Source organism: Pleurodeles waltl, chromosome 4_1 (genome assembly GCF_031143425.1).
Source record: "Pleurodeles waltl isolate 20211129_DDA chromosome 4_1, aPleWal1.hap1.20221129, whole genome shotgun sequence".
Lineage (NCBI taxonomy): Eukaryota > Metazoa > Chordata > Amphibia > Caudata > Salamandridae > Pleurodeles > Pleurodeles waltl.
The window spans coordinates 218895553-218921154 of record NC_090442.1 but is presented as its reverse complement, the minus strand read 5'-3'; the positions used below and the strand labels follow the sequence as shown (position 1 = coordinate 218921154).

Below are 25602 nucleotides of genomic sequence, written 5' to 3'. Positions count from 1 at the left end.
GAATGGCATACAGTGGAATAGCTTAGAGTGGAGTGGCTTACAGTACAGTGGCATGGAGTACAGTGGCATATCATAAAGGGGAGTGGCGTAAAGTGGATTTGCGTGCCAGACTGACTGAGGATGGAGTGGTGTACAGTGGAATAGCATAGAGCGGAGTGGTGTTGAGTGGAATAGTATAGTGGAGTGGCATGTCATAGAGTGGTGTACAGTGGAGTAGCATACAGAGGCAGGCACAGCATAGCATAGAGTGGAGTGGTGTTGAGTCGAATAGCAGAGTGGAGTGGGGTGTCATAGAGTGCAGTTGTGTGTCATAGACTGGAGTGTTGTGTAGTGGGTTAGAGAGGAGTAAAGTGTCATAGAGTTGAATTGAGTGACATGTCATAGAGTGGAGTGGCATATCATATATTAGAGTGGAGTGGCATACAGTGGAGTGGCATAGACTGGAGAAGGGGAGAGCCCAGTAGTTTGTCGTACAGTGAAGTTGAGTGGTGTACAGTGGAATACCGTGAAGTGGGGTACAGTGGAATGGCGTAGAGTAGAGAAGCATAGAGTGGAGTGACGTACAATGGAGTGGCATACAGTGGAGTGGCATAGAGTCAAGTAGGGCATTGTACAGTGGAGTAGAAAGATGTAGAGTAGAATACCATACAGTAGAGTTGTGTACAGTGGCATTGCGTAGTGTGGAGAGGTGTATAGTGGAATTCTGTAGAGTGGAGTGGCATAGACCTAAGTTGCATAGAATAGAGTGGTATACCTTAGAGTGGAGTGGCGTAGACTTAAGTGGCATATAATAGAGTGGTATACAATGGTATACCTTAGAGTGGAGTGGCAAAGAGTGGAGTGGTGTAGACTGGAGTGGTGTACAGTGGAGTAGCTTCTCATAGAGTAGAGGAGCGTAGAGTGGAGTGGTGTCAGAGTACAGCGGGCTGGCATACATTGGAGTGGAAAATAGTTTAGTAGTGTCGTACAGTAGAGTGGAGTGGCATACAGTGGAATAGCATAGAGTTGAGTGACGTACAGTGGAATGGAATGGTGTACACCGGAGAGCCATAAAGTAGCTTGTAGTACAGTAGAGTAGAGGGGCCTGGCATAGAGTAGAGTGAAGTGGTGTACAATGGAATAGTGTAGAGTGGAGTGGCATAGAGTGGCGTGGGGTAGAGTGGAGTGCCCTACAGTGCATTAGCATACAGTGGAGTGGCTGAGAGTGGAGTGGCATAGAGTTGAATAGCGTAGAGTGGAGTGGCACAGAATACACTGGAGTGGCATGGCATGGATTGATGTAGTGTGAAATCCCATACACTGGAGTGGCGTGGAGTGGATCGGCATAGAGTCAATTAGTATGCTGTACAGTAGAGAGTAGTGGCGTAGAGTGGAATACCAGAGAGTGTAGTGGCATACAGTGAAGTGGCATGTCGTAGAGTAGAGTGGCATACACTGGAGTGCCTTAGAGTTGAGTAGCATGTCGTACAGTAGAGTGGCGTGGCGAGGCATAGAGTGGTGTGGCATACAGTGGAATAGAGTGGAGTGACATAGGGTAGTGTGGCATGAAGTGGCCTAGAGTAGAGTGGCATACAGTGGAATAGGGCAGAATGGAGTGAGATCCAGTGTATTAGCATACAGTGGTGTGGCAGAGAGCTGAATAGCGTAGAGTGGAGTGGCATAGAGTGAAGTTGCATACAGAGGAGTAGCATACAGTGGAGTGGCATACTGTGGAATAGTATAGAGTAAAGTGATGTGGAGTTGCCTATGGTGGAATAGCGTACAGTGGAATGGCATAGAGTGGAATGGCATAGAGTGGGGTGGCATTGGGTGGACCGGTGTTGGGAGGAGTGGTGTAGGGTGGAGTTTGATTGTGTTCTGGGGAAGGGCCTTAGATATAGGTAATAGTAAGTTTTTATTGTTGTTCCCTACATATTACCACTTTATTATATTGGTAGTAGGTAGGTACATTTATTTATATGTTTTTATAGAGCAGTAACTGTGGTAAGGTTTACATAGGTTAATCCTTGATGTCATGGTGTTCATTAAAGTGTCTCTGCTTATCATAGGTGATAAATGGTGATTTAATGGTGATTTCTAGGAGGAGCGGGTGTTTGGGAGCAGGCAAATCCAGTGAGCCATCTTAGTAAAGTCTAGTTACAAGAACAAGCTGACGTTTCGAGTGAAATCTGAAATTATAATGAAGTACACAGCTCAACTTTCAACTTTCTTGCTTAATCAGAACTTATTTTGCTTTTATTTTTGGCAGATTTTGCATAGTGTTTGCCGCCTTATATGCATCTTCTTCCCATTAATAAAATATATGTCCAATAACAACTTATTTTTTCCCCTTGTAATGCAGGTAACAGTTACCACTATTGGCTACGGAGACAAAGTACCGCAGACATGGATTGGGAAAACCATAGCTTCCTGTTTTTCAGTGTTTGCCATCTCTTTCTTCGCTCTTCCAGCGGTAAGTCCTCATTGAAAGAAGCATCCCAGATCCTCTGTCATTAGATCGCTCAGTAGATTGAAGTGTCAATTGTAGATGTAAAAAGACACCCCATTCCACCTCCCTCCCCCTCTACATTTTGAATTGGAAATTAAGATCCCTCTCAACAAGTGAAGAACACAGGCTTTATGGAACTGCAGGTGTAGCCCTAAAATGCGTAAAGGAGTCTAGGCGTTTAGGCATGATTAAATTAATAATCAGTTTCAATTTCTATGTTTAAAAATAAATGTTCCTTTTAAAGCATTTAATGCGTTTAATGCATCCCAAAACTAATTAGATGTGGGTTGCCTTTCCTTTCTATTTTCGAGTTTGCACTGTCTTGATTTATTGCTCTTCCTTTGCTTTTGGATGTACAGTGCTTTGATTCATCATGTTTGGCATGTGCTTCATAGACACTGCCATTAATAAAACAGAAGAGGAATGAGAGAGCCCGGAGATGAATCTCTTATTTGCAAAAAAATTATATAGTTTCTAAATTCATATTCTTCTTTTGAAGCTAGTTTTGTGTGCGAAGCCTGTCAACCCAGTTACATCTGTATTTTATTTTCTGGACATTTGGCTTGGAGAGAGAGGGTCATCTGGTGAAAGTTGGATATGTTGTCATCATTTCACCCCAGTCGAATGCTTGTGTTTTCAGTGTCTTTTTAAAGTCAGTGCGGGTTGGTTGCACTTACACAGCAGCAGCAAATCCCGAATAAACACCTGTTCCGCTCCTCCCCTGTGAAACAGTGAGTTTTTATGATTTTGAACTCAACAGAAATAGATCAAAATTTGGGAACACTGAATAGAAATGACTATACAGACTGCAGACTCTGTGGTTAGACCTTGGTTTGACCAGTATTTTAATCCAATATTATGAGAAAGTTTTCTTATATATGCAAAGCTTTTGCACACTCGCCTAGATGATTGGATGTGTGACAATGGGATCATCAATGCAGCACAGGCAGGATTTCGGAAAGGCCAAGGAACAACTGACCAAGAAATTTGATTATTTACCATCGGCCTGAAATATCATTTAGATTTTTTTATGCTGATATATTTGACATTTGTTGATATAAAATCCTTTGATACTGTAAACCAAAAGCTACTTTGGCAAATAGTATCAGCCCAGGGCTGCCCAGTAAAACTGGTGTCAGCGATTAAACTACCATACAGTGATAACACTTCTTCGGCTAGATATGGCTTAAGAGGAGAAAGCGAATGAAGCTTCAATATTAATTTTAGGGTCAGACAGGGTGTCCAGGCTCTAGCTTTGTTTAATATCTTCATCGGTGATGTTGTCAGCTATTTGAAGGCCATAAATATTGATGTGCTGGTTTGTGGGGGGCCAAAAGCCCCAATTTTGCTTGTTTGGTTGCACTTGCCAGTCATTGAACTAGCTATGCATAAGCTCCTGAAGGCGTTTGAAAGCTACTGTGACACAAAGAAGCTACAGGTTAACACTGTGAAAACAAAATGGATGATCCTAAAGGGCAGTCCTAATTTGAGGAGCACCTTCATAATTCATGGAATTCCTTTTGATCGCATTGAAGATTACGATTACTTCTGACTGAGGATAGACTCCAAGTTGACTTGGTCTGCACAACTACTAAAGGCGAGGCAACCCTGAGTCAATATGCCGGTGGTGTCCCTAGCTTTACTAAAAGCCAGAGGAGCAGATTGAATGGCCCCGCTCTTGAGGCTTATTGAGCACAAGCCCTTGCAGCAGGACTTTACAGAGCTGAGATGTATGGCTATAAAAACGCGAAGAGCTTTGTAAGGCCAGAGAATCACTTTTTACGCTACTTACTTCTTCTTGGCCCAAGGACCCGGATGGGCAAATTGAGACATGAGCTGGATGTCAAATCCGTTGAGCAATATGCAGCACTACGACCCCCTCCAATACTGGGTAAGGATATGGACAAAACAAAAAAGTTGAGACCTTTGATGCAAGAGGTTTGGTGGCAAGCTAAGTGAGTGAAACTACCCTGGTTCAATCATGTGGCTGCTACTTATCAAGCCATAGTCTGCTCCGATTGCAGGTGTAAACGAGAAAGGATGTCCGTGGAAAGGTTGTGAATCAGTCAGGAAGAAGATAAATAAACCAGCATCATATTTTAAGACTATCCTCCCTTTGAACCATATCTAGACATGCTTTATTCACCTCTTAAAATATCCTTGTATATTAATTTTAGAGTAGGTACTCTGCCGGTGAAGCAGTATACAGGCTCCTGCAAAAAGGGTAGAAGTAGCTAATCTATTTGTGGATGTGAGTTTGTGGGCAAAGAGTCTCTGATGCATTTTATGTTGTTTTGTACTTTTACCCTGAAGACCAGAAGAGATTATCTCAGCCTGCTTTTTTTACTGCTGATGTGATAAGAAACTACAAGGACGCCTTGACTTCATGCGTACAGATTCTGAGCCATTTTTTAACCAGGTCTCCTTATATATATGTTGCTGGAGAGTAACTAGAACATCACACTAGTCATTGTTATTTCAGGACCATTAATGAAGATTTTACACCTCTGTTTTTTTAACTGTTTAACTTACAGTCTGCAATATAGTTGCTGATATTTGCCCACAACAAGATTTGGGGGCCTTTTGAGAAGCACTTTATTAGTGGTTTAACATTTTTTGGATTCATTTTTTTCAATGGCTCTGTGGCGTTTTTAACTAGGGCTCAGTCCAACCAGCTGCCACTAATGCATTTACCATGAGTATCAGTACTTTCGAGTCCACCAATGTCTAAGCACTAGCACTTAATTAATAGTTGCTTGTCGCCATGCGCGTTCTTTTGACAACGGAGACTGCTTTTAGTTTTCCTAGAAACACTTTTAACCTGTAACTTTTCAGGTATGTTATTAGATGTTCAACGTTGTACATCTTGTATATTGTATGGCCTGTCTGCTTACCCAATACAATATTCTTGATTCTTCTCTTACATATGCATTTATATAGTGAAAGTAAGTATTATAAGATACAGGATCAATGCGTAACTTGATGATAATAAAAGTGGGTTAGAGATAATATGCTGCTGGGGCCAGGAGTGATTGCTTGCCACCTTTGGTTCCCCTCTGTACCCTTTGTGGGTTTATTGTGCCAAAGGCAAGGATGATCTAGGGTTGCAGAAAGAAGAAGAAGTTTGACCAAGGGTTGTGGCAGGTAAAAGGATGCTAGGGGCAATTGAAGAGTTGTGCTGAAGGAGGGGTGGAAGAAAGGGGGCGGGAGAGGGGACAGCGGTACTTTGACAGTGACTCATCTAGTTACATCTCGGTTCTAGGGCACTAATAAAGCCCTTAACCAATCACTTTCCAGGCACTTGAGTATATGAGCGCAATCAGTCCAGGATAAGAAATGGTTTTTAATATTTTCTAATAGGTCTGGGCTTTGCAGTTGTTTGATATCAAAAGGGAGCGAGCTCCAGAGGGGGCTTCCAGCCAGTAGCAGCTCTCCGCCCGCTACAGTACTTGTGTAGCTCCAAGAAAGGGGCAGTAGTTTCTTATTTCCCTTTCAGGAGAATGCTGATGAATGAATGAGTGACCGAATGTACACCTCGATCATTACCCTGTGTCTCTTGATACCAGTCTTGCAAATGGCAACTAGCCTGACAGTTGTTTTACGTTTTAGCTTTTGTTGAACAGCAACAGGCAATGAGATTACCTTGCATGAAGAGGGCGTGCCTTCCACAACCCAAAACATGAATCAAGAAGGCTGTACCTCCTACAAACACTGACTTATCACCAACACAATCCACAGTATAACAAGCATTTGCAATGCAACGGGTCTCGCGAATGCTCATGTTAGAGCTTGTAAACTCCTAACCCGACTTTTCACCTATCGGGCAAAAGAGCATTTATATACGTAACCCGAAAATGTGCAATTAACAATGTAAAGCGCTTGACTTCTGCCAAGCGAGATCGCGCTCGTAAATTAGAAAAAAAGAAGTCCACGAGCCCGATGGAAAACAGCGAGCCTCGCATGTTTTCTGTACTTGGTCGCTGCGCTCGAGGAGGGCTCGCCACCGGAAAAGGCATGAACTATGCGTGCCTTCGACTAATGAAAGCAAGCAGATTTTATTAGGCAAGCCCACGAACCAATAAAAAACACTGACGTGACGTTGACAGGGCTCCGAGCCCTTTTCTGAACACTAAAGAGTCTCGCTGCGATACGCATGCGCAAGCGCATGCAACTCAGGCTCGACCCTAAAAACGAAATGTCCTCAGATTGTGAAAGGGGAGCTTTTTCGCTACTGATGTTCCCTCCTAGTGGTGGCTCTCTAAAGGAGATACTCGTCACCTTTCACAGTATCTCGAAGGGCACTCAACAATCCCGGACATGAAGTACTTCTCACTCTGAGATGTGCAAATCGTCAACAAAATTCAAAAGTGATTTTTTACGGTCAGAAGTTGAAATATAGCCTCCTCTAGCATTCTAGTTCTGCGAAGAAGCTCTCATTCAATTGCCTTAATGAACATGTGATTGTTTTTGTGCAATGCACTATATGATGCTTACTCGAGTCTCGATTTTTGGTGTTAGCCGGTGGCCTTGGTAAGCACAACCTTGTCTGTGCTGTGTGTAGACTACATTACTGGCACGGTTGAAGAATGAGCATGCTTGACCTTCTTTCTGCACTAAATGGTCCCTATATATTTCAAAAAGGGAATCCAAGATTACATACCTGACAGAAGATCCCACCCTTTTTCACCAGGACACCTCAGCCACCCTAGGGCATAGACCGCCACGAGACAAAGATTCTAAAATGTTGAATCACTTCATGATGCAAATTGATCTAAACTCTTGTAATCAGTTCAGGGAAACACATAACATCTTTAAGCAGTCTAGCTCTTGTTTGATTGATAACTTGTAATGAGGATTAGCGCTCCCCGGTTCCCAACAGCAGATGAAAGCGCTAATGTGATCTGTGTCTAGTGTTAGTTAAGTTGGAGTAGAGCTCTTAGGAAGTGTTTGAACTCTCTTACTCGATACTGTTGTGCATTTACTTTGTGAAGTTTTGTGGGCCAGAAATCTGCTTCACAGAGAACCCCTTCCTAGGACTCTGGTATTTTTTATAAACTAAAATGATCAAAGGTGATAATGTGTCATGGAACTTTGGGCATGTAATATAAAGCTCTCAAATATTTTCACTGTTATGAGTTGGCAGGTTCTTAACCACCACGCTCTCCTTTAATTTCTTGGCATAATTTTTTTGCAACATGAAAAGGCAAAACCGCTTCTTTCTTCTGGCCCCTCGAAAACTCCAAAATAAATAAATACAAAAACGAATAAATAACCCTTTCAAAAAATTAACCAGAGATTTGGGTAACCAGAGAAGACGCGGCACAGTTCTAGAACCAAATCGGACTTCATGTCTTCCTGTGATCTGATTTTCACAGTACTGTGTCATGTTGCAATGAGATTCTCTATTTTTTGCATATTGCATTGAGCAGTCATCCTTTGGCAGTAAGTGGAGGTGTGTTCAATTACGCCTGTGGAAGAATTTGTACCCTTAAACTATTTCGGTTTCAAGTCCACGTATTTCAATGAAAACCCCAAACATATATCAGGGGACGGTAGTACTGCTGCTGAGAAAGTGGCTTTCTTCAGACTCTTCTGACATTTTCTTCCCAGTTGCCTAATATTTCCTGTCGAATGGCTCTAGCCGCAAGGAATTAAGATTTTCAGGCTCCGAATTTCTTCCCAGATGGGAAGCTTGGCTTACAGTAGACAAACTCTGAAACTTGCCGAAGACCTCTTTCCTTTGATGGTGCATTTTCAAAGCCCAATAATGGCTAATTTCCTATACACATGTAGCCATTTTTTAAGTTAATTGTAACTTGCGGTGTTTATAGGCCTTCTTCCAGTCAAACCATTTCAGATAATGAATGACGTTAACTCGGGAATTACAGCTACATGTACATTTCATCGGCATCCTTTCTCACAGAAATGCACAAGGCACCTTTGACAAGCATCCCTGTGACTAATGGCAAGGGCATCATTGTGGGTCTTCCAGAGTTTACATCTTTAATCCATGTGCTCTCCTCTGCATCTATAAAGTCTGCTGCCTGTGTGCTTCAATTAGACTTTGAAAATATAATTTACAATTATAGGTTTTTTTTAACCACCCACGTTATATCCATGTTCATCAACCTCAAAAGCTGCCCATTTTCACATTTCGAGATATCACTTCCTTTAATATGATCTAAGGGTGAACAGGGGTTTAGGGAAATTATGACAGTGCAGAGTTGCACACATTATTAAAGTCAGCACCTCACGTGATTGTAGATCAAGCCAATAAATTGCTCCGTTCAGTATTGCTCAAGAATAGAATGTATAAACTCTGCCATTCTTTGAAGTATTACAGTGTCAAGAAGCTCACCAGTTCATGCCTTTGTATTCTGGTAGAACTTAACCTCGTGCACTTGCTTCACAGTCACTCTAGATTGCTCCATCAAAAAGTACTGCCAATAATCTGATGGGGGTGAAATCTTCTCTCGTTAAAACATTATACAGAAGATCATCTTTATTCTGACAGAAATCCCGATGTTCAAATGGTCCATAAATATCAAACATGATTGGGAAAGGTTTTGTTGTTGAATTACGAAGAGTGCAACTACCATTTAGAACACACAACGACATGCCAGTGAAGTAATTAAGAAGATGTTTTCTCAAGGCCTCGCGGGCTATCATGGGACGATCCTCCGGCATGAGTGAACCTTGATTTAATCTTAGTGAGCCTGATAAAGGTTGCTGTCTTGGTTCTTGGAGTGACATCGCATCTGTTTGTGGCATTAACTGTTGGAGAATGTAAAACTATTATTGTGGCTTCCTTGTCTTATTTATTTATGTACCCATTCTAACATGTCCCCTCATCACAGATGCGTCATTTCCATCAGAATGGGAATGGCAGAGTTATATGAAAAGGCATCTACTACACAAAAGTATCTGTACACACAATGGCGCATGAATTCTATTGTTGATGAGATGCATGATCCTAGAGTGAACACAGACTTAGGGCTTCGTTACAACTTTGGGGTATCTAAAAGTGGACCGCCAAATTCATTGGGAGGACGCCACTGTCATACCGATGGCGTCCACCCCAAGCGTATTACAATACTCCTGCTGTGCTGGCAGGCAGGAACACTGTATTAAGCACTCCCGCCGGACTGACCGGCAGGAACAGTGCTACGATATTGGCCTTAGCTTCCTTAAGGGAGCACTTCAGCACCATCGGAATACATAGTGCAGATTCTGATGATGCCCTATGGCCCCCAGCACTGGCTTTTCCATGGCAGGGTCCCCGCCATAGAAATACTGGCAGAAAGCTGAGTTCATCGCTGCCCTGACTGAGTACAACTCAGACCACAGTCAGCTAGTCATGCGGTCCGACTGTTCTCACGAGGCTCTCAGTACTTAAACCGCCAGCCTCGTAATCAGGCCCTTTGTGATTTACTTGACTTAATTTTTTTAAGAATCTGTATTCCTACAATTGATGTATTTTTGTGGTTTACAAGCTAGGATTGGCACTTGTTTCACCCTGCGGATTTAAAGTTCAGACATTGTCTATTATGAAAGCTTCCAAAAGGAACTTACTAAAGAACAATTATACATGTTGAAGAAGACGCAGCATTCTGACAGGGCTGTGAATATTGATAACAAAAATAGAGTCTGACAAAAATATTGTGGCTTACCTGTCATTTATAAAATTATTGCTCTATTGGGCGTAGATTTTAGATTATTAATGCCAAAGGAGTGATCTTTTTGTAAACAATATTTAGGAAACTGTTTGCGCCAGTGATATTTCTGCCACTTTTTTCTACTACACTGCCAACAGTAGCTCAAGATCTTCAAATAATATATTCTTGAAACCTTTAGAGTATCGAAATATGCCATCTTCCGCACCTTGTAGTCCAAATACATACCTTATTTTTGGAGCCTGTGCAGAAAACAGATCTTAGAAGAATGGATTATTAGTGTCTGTTTAATCTTGAGAACCTTAATTGATTACCATTTCTTAAGTAATTTCTTTGATTTATTTAATTGAATGTGTCCATTTTCTTCATTTATTTCAATATCCAAATGTTTTCTCCTTATATGTTTGCTCAATTTAAAAATGTCCTCCATAATGTTTAGAACTGTTAAACAGATAAAATAGAATTCATTCTATGAGTCAGTAAAAATTCAAACAAAGACAATGCAGTAAATATCAGAAATGCAGTTGTCGAAAGCAAGTAGTGTGAAGAAAACAAATATGTAAATATTCTGTCCTAAGAGAAATGTATCTTTGTGTTGCATGCATATGGGTGAAGTCGCTGTGCCAACTAACTTTATATAGAAATGTCTGACAAATAAGACATGAAATATCAATAGATAACTGAGTGTGGCATGATAAATAAATTCAGTTTACCTGGTCTGGCTTATATGTTAAGAACATTCAATGATCCTAGTACACAGTGGAAGTAGAATGATGTGACTTGGTGATTGGCATCATTACCAAAGTCTTGCTTCCGCATTGTCGTTATGGTGAAGGATAACTGTATTTTGTGCTCCGGTAGGGCCCTGTCTTTTAATTGTTACACCATATGCCAAGAATGTATGAACCATATACAATTGTATAACATGATACTCTATTTCTAAAGCACTCGTTAACTCCTAAATAGGGATCTTGACAGTTATACGGTTTTTATTTTTACCCAACTTATTGGCTCGTATTTTATTGACTAGTGAACATGAAACACTGAATGAACTTCACTGGATGGGAAACTGTGACCTTATGGTTAAATAATTAATGCCACATTAAACATGTTTACATCAAGTATATTTTTTGTAAACTTGAGCATTGTGCTCACTTTTCTTGATAATAAAATTGAAGCATAAATCCCTTAAAAAGTAATCCACCCACCCCCTTCTCTCTGCTCTCCAATTGCCTTGAATGAAATTAATTGTCTTAACTGGTAAGCATTCAAGCAGACAGGAAAGACCAGTGAAGGTCACAGTTAAGTGAAAAATGCATGTTGGGAAATTTAGTGTGGCATAGTGAAAAAGTAATTATTTCACTGATGTTGTGAAATTTGTAAACATCTTTTAGATGGGTTCAAATCCAGATGGGGGAAGATCACTACTTTAATGACTCTGGATAGGGTGACAAAAATGTCAGTTGTCACATAGATACTGAAGGAAGTTGCAACAGCACATTGGGGGGCAGGGAGCGTTGTTTGGACCTGACTCCTAAGTGCCTTTGGTGGTAATTTATAAAATGAAGCTTGAAGGGATTCCTCAAAGTGGCATTGTCAGTGACAAGTATTTTCTGCATTAAACAGTTGGGGGTTGAAGAAGGTTTCTTAAGCAAGTGGCTCTAGAAATGGAGGATTTATTTAAAACGTATTAGGTAATGATCTGTTTGAACTGTGGCAGTGTCTATAAAAATAAAAGGGACTGGGAGATGGAAAAATGGCTTTAATTATGCAAGAGGGATTGTTTGGAAGCATCACAAGGGTATTGCAGTGTTTCGACTACACTTGAGATTGTGATAGGTTCAACAAAAATATTTCCAAGTTTGCATTCCTCTCCTAGCATTTATCTATGCTCAATTTAATGAATGTTGGAAGCATGCATTCTAATGCATAGACAGCTATGTGGTAATGTAGTTTTTCACCTTGAGCATTTTTAGTGTCATTTTAATTTTGTGACTTGCATTTTGTTTTGTCTCAACAATTGTTTAAATCTAAGACTTCTCATGGCTGTTTCAATGAGGGAAACACCGGACATGTTTGGGGTTTACTCCCGTGTTTTGTGTTAAATGCTCACTTCACTTAAATATTTCTTGATGTGTTTACAATATTGATACAACTCAGGTAATCACACATGATTGCATGTATTCTATTTGTTCTCTAGTGATGCCTTTTGGAAAGGCCTATTTTTGTTAATCCGCTTCCTAAGCACAATAACCAGTGCCTAATTTGTTAAAAGAAAAAAAGGACGAGCCCACCCATCTTTATCTGACCTGAATGTTTGTATTGCTGGATTCTTAGATTGCCTAGTCTTGATTGCACCTTATGTCTCTTTATTCCACCAACCTTCACTTCTTTTTCTTTTATCCTTTATCAACTCTGTTTTATTTCCTTGTCTCTGTTTTTCCATCTTTTTTCTCTTTCTTTCTCCTTTTTCTGCCTTTCTGTCTCATTTTGCATCAAAGTATAATAATGAAAAATAAGTCCTGTGCTCCAAATTTTACCTTTAGTGTCAACCATCCACAAACATGCATAAATTAAGCTCAGGCTATAACTAATACCAACCTATGTCACTTTTAGTATTACAGATTTTTTATGTAGTATGTTTTACTAAGCTCTATTTTACCGAACCGTAGAATACATCCTTCAATAAAATTTATGTTTAATTTTGCTGCTTTTTTTTTTTCAAGTTCAGTACTTGGAAGTATTTTAAAAACACTTACACACTATATAATTTGACCACCCTACTTTAGACATTTACCATTATCTGACACTGCCTACCATTAAGTTGAAAAGACAAGAAAATTGACAGCACAAACTTGATTGAGGAAAGTATGTGAACTATTTATAATCATTTTAACATGTTAGCTCATCTGTAGATCTTCATCACAAGAGGACGAGTCAGCCTTGTTTTCATGGCCATATGCCCTTTGAGTGAAACGCAAGAAACCATAGACACATTGCACTTGGCAGCCAAATTGGGCTTCATCAGTGAGCTCCACCTTGAGTGCTAATGATCCAGAGATAGAGTCCCTCGTGTCTAATAATAATACCCTTCCACTAGCGCAAACTCACTTCCCTGATTTGGCTATCCACTAAAGTCCTAGTAGAGTGACCCTCAAAGTGAGCAGACCAAGAAAGTCTTCATAATAATTATTTGGGTTTGTGGCCTCCCGGGAAACTATCAAATAGGATCATTCTAGAACACTTGATTGTTGAAAGACCAACCCACCCTTCACCGCTTTGAGTCCCGATAATGCTTTAACTGCATGAAATATGAAAAATTGTTGAAGTATGAGTAAAATATGTACTTTTGTTCTAGGGAATTCTGGGGTCTGGCTTTGCTCTAAAGGTGCAACAAAAGCAGCGTCAGAAACATTTCAATCGGCAAATCCCTGCAGCAGCCTCTCTAATCCAGGTAAGATGTTTGTTTTTTAAACGGCAGAGTCCAATCCAGAACTTATGCTGGCATCTTGTCAATGTACTTGTGTTTGACTATTCATGCCAGACAATATTGGGTATGATGCACCTGTTACCATATGTAAAAAGTATTTTAAAAGCCATCAAGGAGTTATCACTCAAGTGGAACAAGGCATGCTGAGTCTTTTTTTTACAAGACTTGCAATACCTGAATGCTTGGTCTTTTGGCCTTTCTGGTGCAATATTTGACCTTGTTATGCAGCATTCCTACAACGATATGATTGTTAGCATGTCTCACAAACAAATTGCCAACAATAAAATACAGCAGAATTGGCACAATATAGATAAGTTGGACAAGCAAGGTGACTGTGGAGGAAGGAGTTAAATATCTTACCAATGATAATGCGATGCTTAAGTTTAGAGATCTGTGGGTAAAGAGTTCCAACAGGCAGTTGTTGCACCACTGAAAGACTAATTTTGGGCTTGTGAGGTGTTAAGGTTTAGATTAAGAGATGGTTAAATTCCTCTGAGATGATGCGAAGATTGACTTAAAAACTGTATATGTGTGATGAATTGATTTATTAGACAAAAAGTATATTTTTAGTGCTATTCTGGTTCCAATTGGCAGCCATTGAAGCTCTTGTGATTGGCGAGATACAAACAAATTTCCTTCTGGTTGCAATTTTGTAGAATACATGTGGAATTTGTACACAGTTTATAAATATTCCAATAAACAGACTGTAATTTGTTGCAGATACATTTTAGATAGCATAAAGAAAGTAATTTGTAAAGTCAGCTTCATCATTAAAACTATGTGGTTACTTGCAGAAACATTCCAACCGTCTGGGGCCATAAGATAGAAGTGCCCCGGAGGTGCCACGGGTGTTTGTGCCAGCTATGCATGCCCCCGGGGCACTTTGGTAATACAGAAGCGGCCACAAACGGTTGTGTGGCCCCTTCTGTAATACGGATAGCACTGGCGCTCATATAGTGCTAATATTGGACGTTGTTCCCTCATTTGCATGGGGGTGTGTCCCCATGCAGATTGGGGAATCACTTTGCTTCTGCCCTTGCGCCGTATTACAGATGTGGTCGTAGAGGCAATATGCCTTTTAGGAGGTGCACTGAAAGTTCACCACAAAAATGTGGCACACTTTCAGTGCTCCTTCTGAAGGCAGCCCTCTCGGGAGGAGAAAAAGAGTTCCATGGACCCCTCAGAAATCCTCTTGAAGGTGGGTGCAGTCACTCACTGCACCTGCATGCATGGAGATCTCAATCCCCCTTAATAGTGCTTGCACAAAGAAACACAGAGCAGCTTTGAACAGCTGCTCCGTATGTCTCTTAAATTCGCTGCCCCAAAGGCACCGCGAGTTTGCGGCTGCCCAGGGGCAGCTCGTTCACTCTATTACAGAGGACTTTCCTTGTTTGCGCAGGACTTCACGTTTTGAAAGGTGCGCCATGGCTCAAACAAGGAAAGTGCATTGTATGTGTAATAGGGCCCCTGGTGATAAAATTCTAGAAATGCAAAGAATGATCGTCCTGCCAGAAATATTACCATTAAGGTGCATGTCCCTGAATTATTAGGCGCTAAAATGAAAAGGTATTGTTGACCCCATGTAGTGGGAGAAATAGACAGCGCTGGATTTGAAAGTTGGAAATTTACATTTTATGAATTGCTCCTGTGGTGGAAGCTCATCGGAGTCACAACAATATTTTGTTATTCTGATGTACAAGAGTACTCACCTGCTTAAAATGTACACATGTGGCAATTGCACCAGTGGAAAGATAATGCATGTGAAAATTTGACAAAATGCACATAGATTTTTCCTCAAGGAGAAACCCTTCGCCCATACCCTCAATATACTCGTGGAGGCAACCTGTCTTTGACAAGAGTGCATTTGCACATTTTTAAATGAAAGAGTTATGTTAATAGCCACAAAGCACGGTTTTTTTAATAGTCACCAACTTTTACAGAAGACCCATCCAGTAACCCATAACTCTACATTTTTGATTGTGTAAAAACTATACTATGCAATGCGAATTCCTTCTTCCACAAAAGGTAAATTATTAGGGTAGAGTTTTTCGCGGTCTGTCACTTTTGGGTATGTGAACAGGAGGGTGACTTTTGTAATCAGTGTAAAAGGTTTATGCAGCAAATGCTTGCTTTAGAAGAGAATACCAAGAAATGGAAGGACCGACCTGACTGGGTAATGATCCTAAACGAAGGCACTTGTGCTTGAATAAAAAAAAAAAGAAGGAATTATACGTGTTTGTTGTGTCTCGTGCAGCACAACATATTTTGAATAACTAAGATAGGCATGTTTTCACCAACTTCTAAATACTACTCCTTAACTTATATAGAATTTATCTTATCTTGAATTTGAAAAATGTCAATGAATTAAAATACTTATGATGTATTTAATTGTACAAACATTCCATCATAGAATACATAATATTAATGTCTGCTAAAAGGACTAAAAGGCTGTCCTAAAGTTGTAAGGTGTCATTTGGTGAAACTTTGTGTCCTTCCTTCTTCAGTTCATGAAGATCTGAAAACCTGTCTCCTATCTCTCCAGGAAAAAGCGAGTTATGCTGTTCGTATGTGTGTCAGAAGAGCTCTGTGGTGTTGTGGGAAGTGTTCTTCAGAATTCCTATGTGTTTCATATGTGAGGATTCCAGCTGTGCCATACTGAGCCAGAGGCTAGACTACTTTTGAAGCGCCCATCACTCATGTACCCTAGCTGTACATCGATTCTCCTACCATTGTCCAGTTCAGCCACTCCCACCTCTGTAGAGTTCACTTTGGCTTTGAAGTTAGGTTTACACTCTGTCAGTAGCCCTACATACATGCCTACTTATATACTTTCAATTTAGAACTATTTACTGGAGAACATGGCTCTGTCTTGGAGCCTGCACCGAAAAGTGATGTACTCCGGCTAATAAGAAGGGAGATATTAGGGTTTCATCTCTTTACAGGGCCCTGTTTGAGTACACACAAAATCTTAAGCAGTGTAGGAAGCCCTTTGAAAGGTTAAAAGAGTAGAAATAGACGCATGACCTGTGACCTGATTATATCAGTAATTGTTACATCCATACTGAATGCCTACCAGTGGTGGTTAGTACTCAGAAGAAGACATTGTCCTTTGCATGCAGTTAGGTAGGATATAGCAGGATGCTTTACTCCAGGAATGGGTGTCATCCATGTGGCCTGCACTGCACTGGCATTTTTCTGAGTACAGTTAGCAGCAGGGGTGCTCTGAAGTACAGCCAGTGCTTAATTTGTGCTTGTTGTTTCCGGTGCTGAGCACCGGCACTTATTTGTGAGGGCCGGGGCTTATTCTTATGCCTCAAGCATTTGCTGCGAGCAAAAGACACATATGGGAAAGACAGAAGAAGGAAAAACTAAAAAGTGCCATAAAGGGAGAAAGTAGAAAGTTGCAGGATGAGCTGAAGGGGTCAGGGGTGGTCGTAAATGGATTGAAGAGGCCCTAGATGGCTTCAGGATTACGCAGCCTCAGTATTCAGTGCTTGCAGATTTAATTACAGCAGCCGCGTGTTTAAGAGAAGGGTTTTGAGCAACGGCACCTCTTTAATTACAAATTAAGCACTGAGTACAACATTTGGCAAAAGATGTTATATACTATGTGTTTTGTTTGTATAGACAATTTGTTAGGGGAAAAGGTCAAGGTCGCACCTTATGAATTGATCTTTTCAAAATGGTGACCAGTCAGAGGAATCTGTCTGAGATTACCAATCCAAACTTCAAGTGATGTCAATTCCTGTTTGAATCACTTATAAAATCAGGATTAAAGAGCCAAGGATGAGTCCTGTTTCATTTGTTCCTTATTGTTCATTGCCCACTTGCTACTTTTTTTGCCACTGATTTTCACTCCTTGGGGCTGATCCCATTGAAGTTTCTTCTGGATATTTTGTTAGGCTGTTTCCTCTTCTGTGATGTCTGTGAGGGCTGTGTAGTTAGTTTATCTACTTCTGAACTACTCTTCATCTCAATCAATAACTATAAGATTGTCAAGAAGCTTTTTATCTTTGTATTTTTCCCTCTTGAGACCTTTCAAAGGATACACTTGACACATTTTCAGTTGATCTTGAGTGCAGTGTGATATCATGGTTACTGGACAGAGGCACCATTTCTTTGGGCAATCAGAAGGAAATTTAGCAGATCTTCTCAGCACCCCATCCTTGTTAGTAATAGGTACTGAGATGAGAGAGAAGAAAACACATACTCCTGCATAATCTTTGAGATTCTGTTTGCTAATACTTCTCCTAGTAACCTCTCTCAGCAACATAGGAGCAGCACAATCCCCTACATGAATGTAATTATGTGGAGAAGAGGCAAAATCGGTGGGGAGACCTGCAAGTAGCAATGAGGCTTACTCACCAGAGCACCTAAAAGAAGTGGTGTAAATACCAGTATGCCTTGCATGCAGGTGCGCATGCCTTCATCATGACTTCAGTTATCCATACTTTAACAGCACAATCTAAAAATTTATTTGGAGGAGATTATGAAGATGCTTGAGAAAATGTGACTATTCCAGCCTTCAAGATGGTATCACATCATGCTCTTTGAGGCAAAATACATATCATGTTGGGTCTTTTCTCACCATTATTACTTCAGTTCTAGTCATCAACATCATCGGATAGCTCAGTCCTGAAAGAAACTAAAAGTCTTGTGTATATTCTTCAATATCACCCTGAGACATGTGCTATACTGATAGTGTGTACCTGAAGCCTGAAAACTGTAGGAAGAAGCAAAAGTGGGAATATTTAATATGTAAGCAAAAAAGCAGTTTCCAGTTTACCGACCCACCTCTCATAAACCAGACCTACTTATTCTATGTACCCTTTTTAAAATGCCTCCCAAACACAAGAACCATATGTAGACCACAGGTGTTGTGCCATACCATCGGCAGAAGCAATACTGTAGTTCTACTTAGACTTCATATTATGATTTGAACCAGTATGTGTATGCATTGTAGGTAGTATGGAGACTGCTGTTTTGCCAACTACTTTCAAACTTTGCCCCAAAATTAAATCACAACATGGGGATAATGCAAGTTTCATAGGTGTGAAGCCCGGCTTATCAGCTGTTGCATACAGAGCGGCCATATTAGAAAGGCTAAGCTATTGATTGCATTTAGGTGAACAACTACAGGATATAATTGACTGAATAATGACAGTCATAACTGCCAAACTGAAGCAGGGAGTCAGATTATTTGCACAATCCTTCAAAGAATGGCACAAGGAAACACAGAGACAAAACTGACATATCATTAGCCATGATTATACCTCAGAATTGTATGAAGAGGGATAAACCATTGGCTTGAATGCAGTGGTGATTTCTTAGGGAAGCATGTGATTGTCAGTGGGGTTGTCTTGCATCCCAGGCTATCCCAACACCTTGTAAGGAAACCAAAAACACCAGTGGGAACATAAGAGACCAAAGTTCATAGTCCAAAGTAATGAAAATGTTAGCAGAAACATCCATTTGTTCTCATTTTTGTAGATTATTTTTGGTTATGATGGAGTGCCTAGTTCTGCTTTATAAAATGCCACATTGTTGGTGTTTTTCAAGTATAACTACAGCAGTGTTGTGTAATTAAATGGTTATGATACGTGGCACACTTTGGCTGACTGAGAGAGGAAGAGTTAGTCCGATGGCATACATGTACACTTGGTGGCAAATTTAGATATATTGAATTATCCCACCTCAATGGGAAGCCTTCCACTGGTAGCTTAGTGTACTAAAAGGCAGAGAACATATGTCTGCATGGCTAGTCATGATCTTTGTGCTCTCAGAGTCCTTTAGTAGCATCAACAACGTTGTGCTGATTAAACCGTGTAGAGAAAGGCATGAGAATTGATGATTAGCCTGTTCTGATTCACCTATGGTTCTTGAGATCACACTCACCAAGTCGAAATGGGCTTAGTTATCTCATAAATAACTAGCATCACATGCAGCATTTTGGTGCTCATGCTTATCCTCTTCAGAAAATAAGACACCACTGGCTTATAATATTTAAACCTAAAATATTGGCTACACAGACCATGCAGATTACAGGAGGAAGCAAGTTAATATAAACACAATAATGAATACCAGAAACATATCACCTACCAAATGCAATGAGATCTGCTCTGTCCTACCTGGGCAAAAACTGGCATCCTGTTCATGCCCATTTGATGCAACACCTAATCCACCTGACTGGCCCAACACACAGTAACCCATTTCTCACACCTGCATTGATGATTTACAATCTGTGGATATTTTTGACTTTCACATTTTATCGTCAGGTTATCCTCACCTTTTATCTCAGTAGTAAGCTTATCTACTTCTGGACTACTGTCCATCTCAATCAAGAACTATTAGATTGTCAAGGAAGTTTGTATCTTTGTATTTTTCCCTCCTGAGACCCTTGAAAGGAGACACATGACACATTTTATGAATGTGATCCTCAAAAATTAATTCCATCACCCACCCTTCCTATGAGAGTTCATCCCTTTACTGCACTTCCTTAAATTGTAGTGATTCCTAAGTTAATGACACAGAACAATGTAACCTGGTTCATATTCATCCTAATGCATCAGAAGCATAACTCATCTACAGTAAGGTCTGTACACGTATGGCTGGACACAGAAAGATTGCAGTTCAGGAATCTGAGTACTGTATACACATAGTTGCATGGCTGTACATGCGATTTTTCTCTTTAAGATAGTTCCACTTCGACTAAGCACATGAAGATTCCAACTAATTGCTTATTGATGTCTAGTATCCCCTCCCATACCGTAAAAAATGTGTGGAACTAAATGTTTTTCGTCCTGAGCCCACATCAGACTTCAGTCTCTTGAGGGCCCTCAATGTTCCCTGGTCACCACCAAAAAAAACGTCCTAAACTTTTGGGATGATGACAAGAACATAGCCCTGATTCTTTATGACCTCTAAGCTTTAAAATACTTTTTGGACCTCTGCATATCAAATCAAATCAAATCATTAACATTTATAAAGCGCGCTACTCACCCGTGCGGGTCTCAAGGCGCTAGGGGGAAGGGGGTTACTGCTGCTCGAAGAGCCAGGTCTTGAGGAGTCTCCGGAATGCGGAGTGGTCCTGGGTGGTCCTGAGGCTGGTGGGGAGGGTGTTCCAGGTCTTGGCTGCCAGGTAGGAGAAAGACCTCCCACCCGCCGTGGAGCGGTGGATGCGATGGACAGCAGCGAGCGCGAGGCCGGTGGAACGGAGGAGACGGGTGGGGGCGTAGAAGCTGAGGCGTCGGTTGAGGTATTCAGGTCCCTTGTCGTGGAGGGCTTTGTGTGCGTGGGTGAGAAGTCGAAGGTGATCCTTTTGCTGACTGGGAGCCAATGCAGGTGTCTCAGGTGTGCGGAGATGTGGCTGTTGCGGGGTACGTCGAGGATGAGGCGGGCGGAGGCGTTTTGAATACGTTGCAGACGTTTTTGGAGTTTTGCAGTGGTCCCAGCATAAAGGGTGTTGCCGTAGTCCAGGCGGCTAGTGACTAGGGCGTGGGTCACGGTTTTTCTGGTGTCGGTGGGGATCCAGCTGAAGATCTTGCGGAGCATGCAGAGGGTGAGGAAGCAGGAGGAGGACACGGCGTTGACTTGTTTGGTCATGGTGAGAAGAGGGTCCAAGATGAAGCCGAGGTTGCAGGCGTGGTCTGAGGGGGTCGGTGCGGTGCCAAGGGCCGTGGGCCACCAGGAGTCGTCCCATGCGGCCGGGGTGTTGCCGAGGATGAGGACTTCCGTTTTGTCTGAGTTCAGTTTTAGACGGCTGAGCCTCATCAAATCTGCGACGTCCTTCATGCCATCTTGTAGGTTGGTCTTAGCGCTGGCGGGGTCCTTGGTGAGGGAAAGTATAAGTTGAGTGTCGTCGGCGTAGGAGGTGATGATGATGTTGTGCTTGCGTACGATGTCGGCGAGGGGGCTCATGTAGACATTGAAGAGTGTCGGGCTGAGCGAGGAGCCTTGAGGGACGCCGCAGATGATCTCGGTGGGGTCTGAGCGAAAAGGTGGGAGGTAGACTCTTTGAGAGCGGTTGGAGAGGAAGGAGGCGATCCAGTCCAGGGCCTGGCCTTGGATCCCGGTGGAGCGGAGGCGGGTTATTAGGGTGCGGTGACAGACGGTGTCGAAGGCAGCCGAGAGGTCGAGGAGGATGAGGGCGACTGTTTCACCGTTGTCCATCAGGGTTCTGATGTCGTCTGTGACTGAGATGAGGGCGGTTTCAGTGCTGTGGTTGGTTCGGAATCCGGATTGTGAAGGGTCGAAAAGGTTGTTGTCTTTCAGGAAGTTGGTAAGCTGTTTGTTGACGGTCTTCTCTATTACCTTGGCAGGGAAGGGGAGGAGCGAGATGGGGTGGAAGTTTTTCAGGTCGCTTGGGTCAGCCGTAGGTTTCTTTAGTAGGGCGTTGACTTCGGCGTGTTTCCAGCTTTCGGGGAAGGTAGCAGATGAAAAAGAGGAGTTGATGATGGTCTGGAGGTGCGGGGCGATGATGTCGTCGGCTTTATTGAAGATGAAGTGAGGGCAGGGGTCCGAGGGGGCGCCGGAGTGGATAGAGTTCATGGTGGTTTTGGTCTCTTCAGTGTTGATGTGGGTCCAGGCGTTGAGGGTGATGGCAGGGGGTGTGGGTTCGGTGTTGCTTGGCTGGGTCTGGTGTCCGAAGCTGTCGTGTAGGTCGGTAATCTTACGATGGAAGAAGGTGGCGAGGGAGTTGCACAGGTCTTGTGAGGGCGTGATGGCATTGGCGTTGGCGTTGGGGTTGGAGAACTCTTTAACGATGCTGAAGAGTTCTCTGCTGTTGTGGCTGTTTTTGTCCAGTCTGTCGGTGAAGAAATTCCTTTTGGTTGCGCGGATCAGGTGGTGGTGTTCGCGGGTCGCGTTCTTGAGGGCGGTCATGTTGTCAGCGGTGTGGTCCTTGCGCCAGGCTTTCTCGAGGGCGCGACAGGTTTTCTTCGATTCCTTAAGGGTGTCAGAGAACCAGAGCGGTTTTTTGGTGTTGGCCTGTCGATGCGTGCGTCTGAGGGGAGCAAGGTTGTCTGCGCAGTTGGTGATCCAGTTCGTGAGGCTGAGGGCTGCGTCGTTGGGGTAGTTGGTGGTGAGGGTAGGTTGGTTGACGGTGAGCGCGGAGAAGAGCTGTTCTTCGGGGATTTTGTTCCACTGTCGACGAGGGATGGGTTGAGTGCGGAGGTGGCGGGTCTCGCGTCGGAATGTGAAGTGGACACAGCTGTGGTCGGTCCAGTGTAGAGCGGAGGCGTGGCTGAAGGAGACGTGTTTGCTGGCAGAGAAGATGGGGTCAAGCGTGTGTCCGGCGATGTGGGTGGGGGTGTTCACCAGTTGCTTGAGGCCGAGGTTGGCGAGGTTGTCGAGCAGGGCGGTGGTGTTGGGGTCGTTGTTGTTTTACAAATAGAAGTTGAGGTCGCCTAGGAGGATGTAGTCCCGCGAGGGCGTGCGGGGAGACGAAGTCGGTGATGGAGTCGCTGAAGGGGGCGCGCGGTCCGGGGGGACGGTAGATGAGGGATCCTCTGAGGGTGGTCCTGGGGTCGGTGCGAATCTGGAAATGCAGGTGTTCTGCGTCGAGGGGGGTGTCTTCAGTGGAGGTGGTGACGCTGATGGAGTCTTTGAAGACGATGGCGATTCCTCCTCCTACTTGGTTGGTGCGGTCTTTCCTGGAAATCTTGTAGCCTTCGGGGATGGCTATGGCGATGTCTGGGGCCGAAGAGGCGTTCATCCAGGTCTCCGTGATGAAGGCGACGTCTGGTGCTGTGGAGTCCAGGAGGTCCCAGAGTTCAACGGCGTGCTTGTGGACGGAACGAGCGTTGACCAGGATGCATTTGAGGTGGTTGATGGCGCGTGGGCTGGTGGTCATGGTAGGTGCGTGGTGGAAGATACGTTTGCAGGGGTGGCAGGCGAAAGGTCCATGGGTACGTTTTGGGTTAGCTTGGAAGCAGGTGTTGGAGCGTCCTGGGTTGAGGGCGTGGAGGGTGGTGGGGTCGTAGCGGAGCAGAGGGGTTTGGGAGTGCTGAGGACCAGGGGTCGTGGCGCTGGGCGCGGGCCAGGCGCAGACGGGCTTGCCTCTGGCGCGCCTCTGGTGCGCCCGCTGCGCGCGCCCGCTACACAGTCGCACAGCGGCTGCCATAAGAGGGAGGAGGGTGGGGGAGGGGTCAGCTGGGGGCGAATGGGAGCTGGGGGGCGGGGGCGTGCAGGAGGTAGCGGTGGGAAAGCGGAGGGAGGGGGGACAGGTAGAGGGGAGAAGAGCTGGGGGAGGGGGGTTAAGGGTGGTGGGGGGTGAGTTTTAGGAAGTTTAGGAGTTTAGGGAGAGAGATAGGAGTAAGGTTGGGAAGATAGGGGAGGGGGGGTTGTAGAGGTGGTTGAGAGGTAGAGTGAAAGGATAGGAAGATATTGGTGGTAACAGAGGGGGTGGCGAGTGGGGGGGAAGATAGAGAGATAGGTAGATAGGAGGAGGTGGTGAGTGAGGGAGACAGAGAGAGAGATAGAGAGATAGGTAGATAGAGATGGGGGTAGATAGGGGTGATAGAGAGGGAGAGAGACGAGTCAGGAGCGGGAAGAACCAGGGAGTAGGTAGCAGTTAGCTCTGTTGAGAAACAGAGCTAACAGAGGAAGAGGAGCGGGGAGCAGGAGGGAAAGAAGAGAACAGGAGGAACAGAAGACAGAAGAACAGAAGACAGAAGACCACAGAAGAAGAACAGAAGTCAGAAGAGCCGAAGAACAGAAGACAGAAGACCACAGAAGAAGAGGAGCCGAATACACAGAAGACAGAAGACCACAGAAGAAGAGGAGCCGAATACACAGAGGACAGAAGGCCACAGAAGAAACTACAGAAGAAGAGGAGCGCCGAGGACAGAAAAGTACAGATGAAGGTGAAGAAGAGGAGCGCAGAAGACAGAAGAATACAGATGAAGTTGAAGAAGAGGAGCGCAGAAGACAGAAGAATACAGATGAAGGTGAAGAAGAAGAGGGGTGGCGAGCAGCAGAGGAAGGAGCCAAGAAGAGGGACAGAGAAGAGGAGGCACACGCGGGTCGCGGTGCAGAGGAGAGGGAGAGAAGCACATAGATGAAGAGAGAAGACGGGGAGCAGGAGGGAAAGAAGAGTACAGAAGAAGACTACAGAAGGAGAGCGCAGAGGAAGAACAGAGAAGAAGAAAAGAAGCAGGAGAGAGGGTGAGTAGCGCGGGGCAGGGTGAGGGGCTGGGAGGTGGGGGGGTATTTACTGCGAGGTAGCTGGGCGGTCTCAAGAACCTGGGCTGGAGGAGCTGGAGGAGCTGCAGCGGCAGGGGGAGCGACCTACCCTTGGGTCAAGGGTCCATATGACTGGAAAGGGTCAGTATTTGGATAAGTGGGTAAAAATCTGCGTGGAGTGAATACTCTCCTTTCCATGCATCTGTTTTCTAACTTGTAGGAATTAGATCAGCATAGCTTTCTTACACGCAGTGCATCTTACCTTAAGTCTTATCGCTCTTGCCAGCTTACTGCTTAAATTCTTTGTATACCACCTGGTACCCATTCTATAACTGTAGCAGACGAGCCTCTAAATGTATGCCAATAACACTCAAACTCATTACCACCACAAAACTATGCCATTATCACTTTATGCCAGCAAATGTTAAACCAGATAGAGGCCTTGTGCTCCATGAGTTCAGCCCAGACCTAGATTCTGATTCTAGAGGATCACATGCTTGAGTTAATCTGCAGCTTTCCATTGTTTGGATATTCATTTGCCTCCTCAAGCAAGACTATTTTGTCACACTGCCATTACTTAACCAACATAACATTATTAACAGGAGGCTATAAATGCTTTAACAGGCTGTGAAGATCACAGAACCAGATGACCTAAATGTGCTTTGAGAAAGCGGGACCATAGGAAAACAGCTTTTAAATATACGCCAGCAGGTCCCAGTGGAACAAGTTCAAACTCCACTGTTTTGTACACAGTACCTACAAGGGCGAAA

At 43.4% G+C, this 25602-nt stretch overlaps 1 protein-coding gene across 1 annotated transcript in view; it reads left to right on the top strand.

The window, feature by feature from the left end:
• LOC138287148 (potassium voltage-gated channel subfamily KQT member 1-like) overlaps positions 1-25602 on the top strand; it is a 750297-nt gene that overhangs the window by 535969 nt on the left and 188726 nt on the right. Inside the window, exons 7-8 of the mRNA XM_069227507.1 lie at positions 2342-2452; positions 13520-13615. Of these exons, the coding sequence (XP_069083608.1) occupies positions 2342-2452; positions 13520-13615 (207 nt within the window). The remainder of the gene's footprint in view (positions 1-2341; positions 2453-13519; positions 13616-25602) is intronic.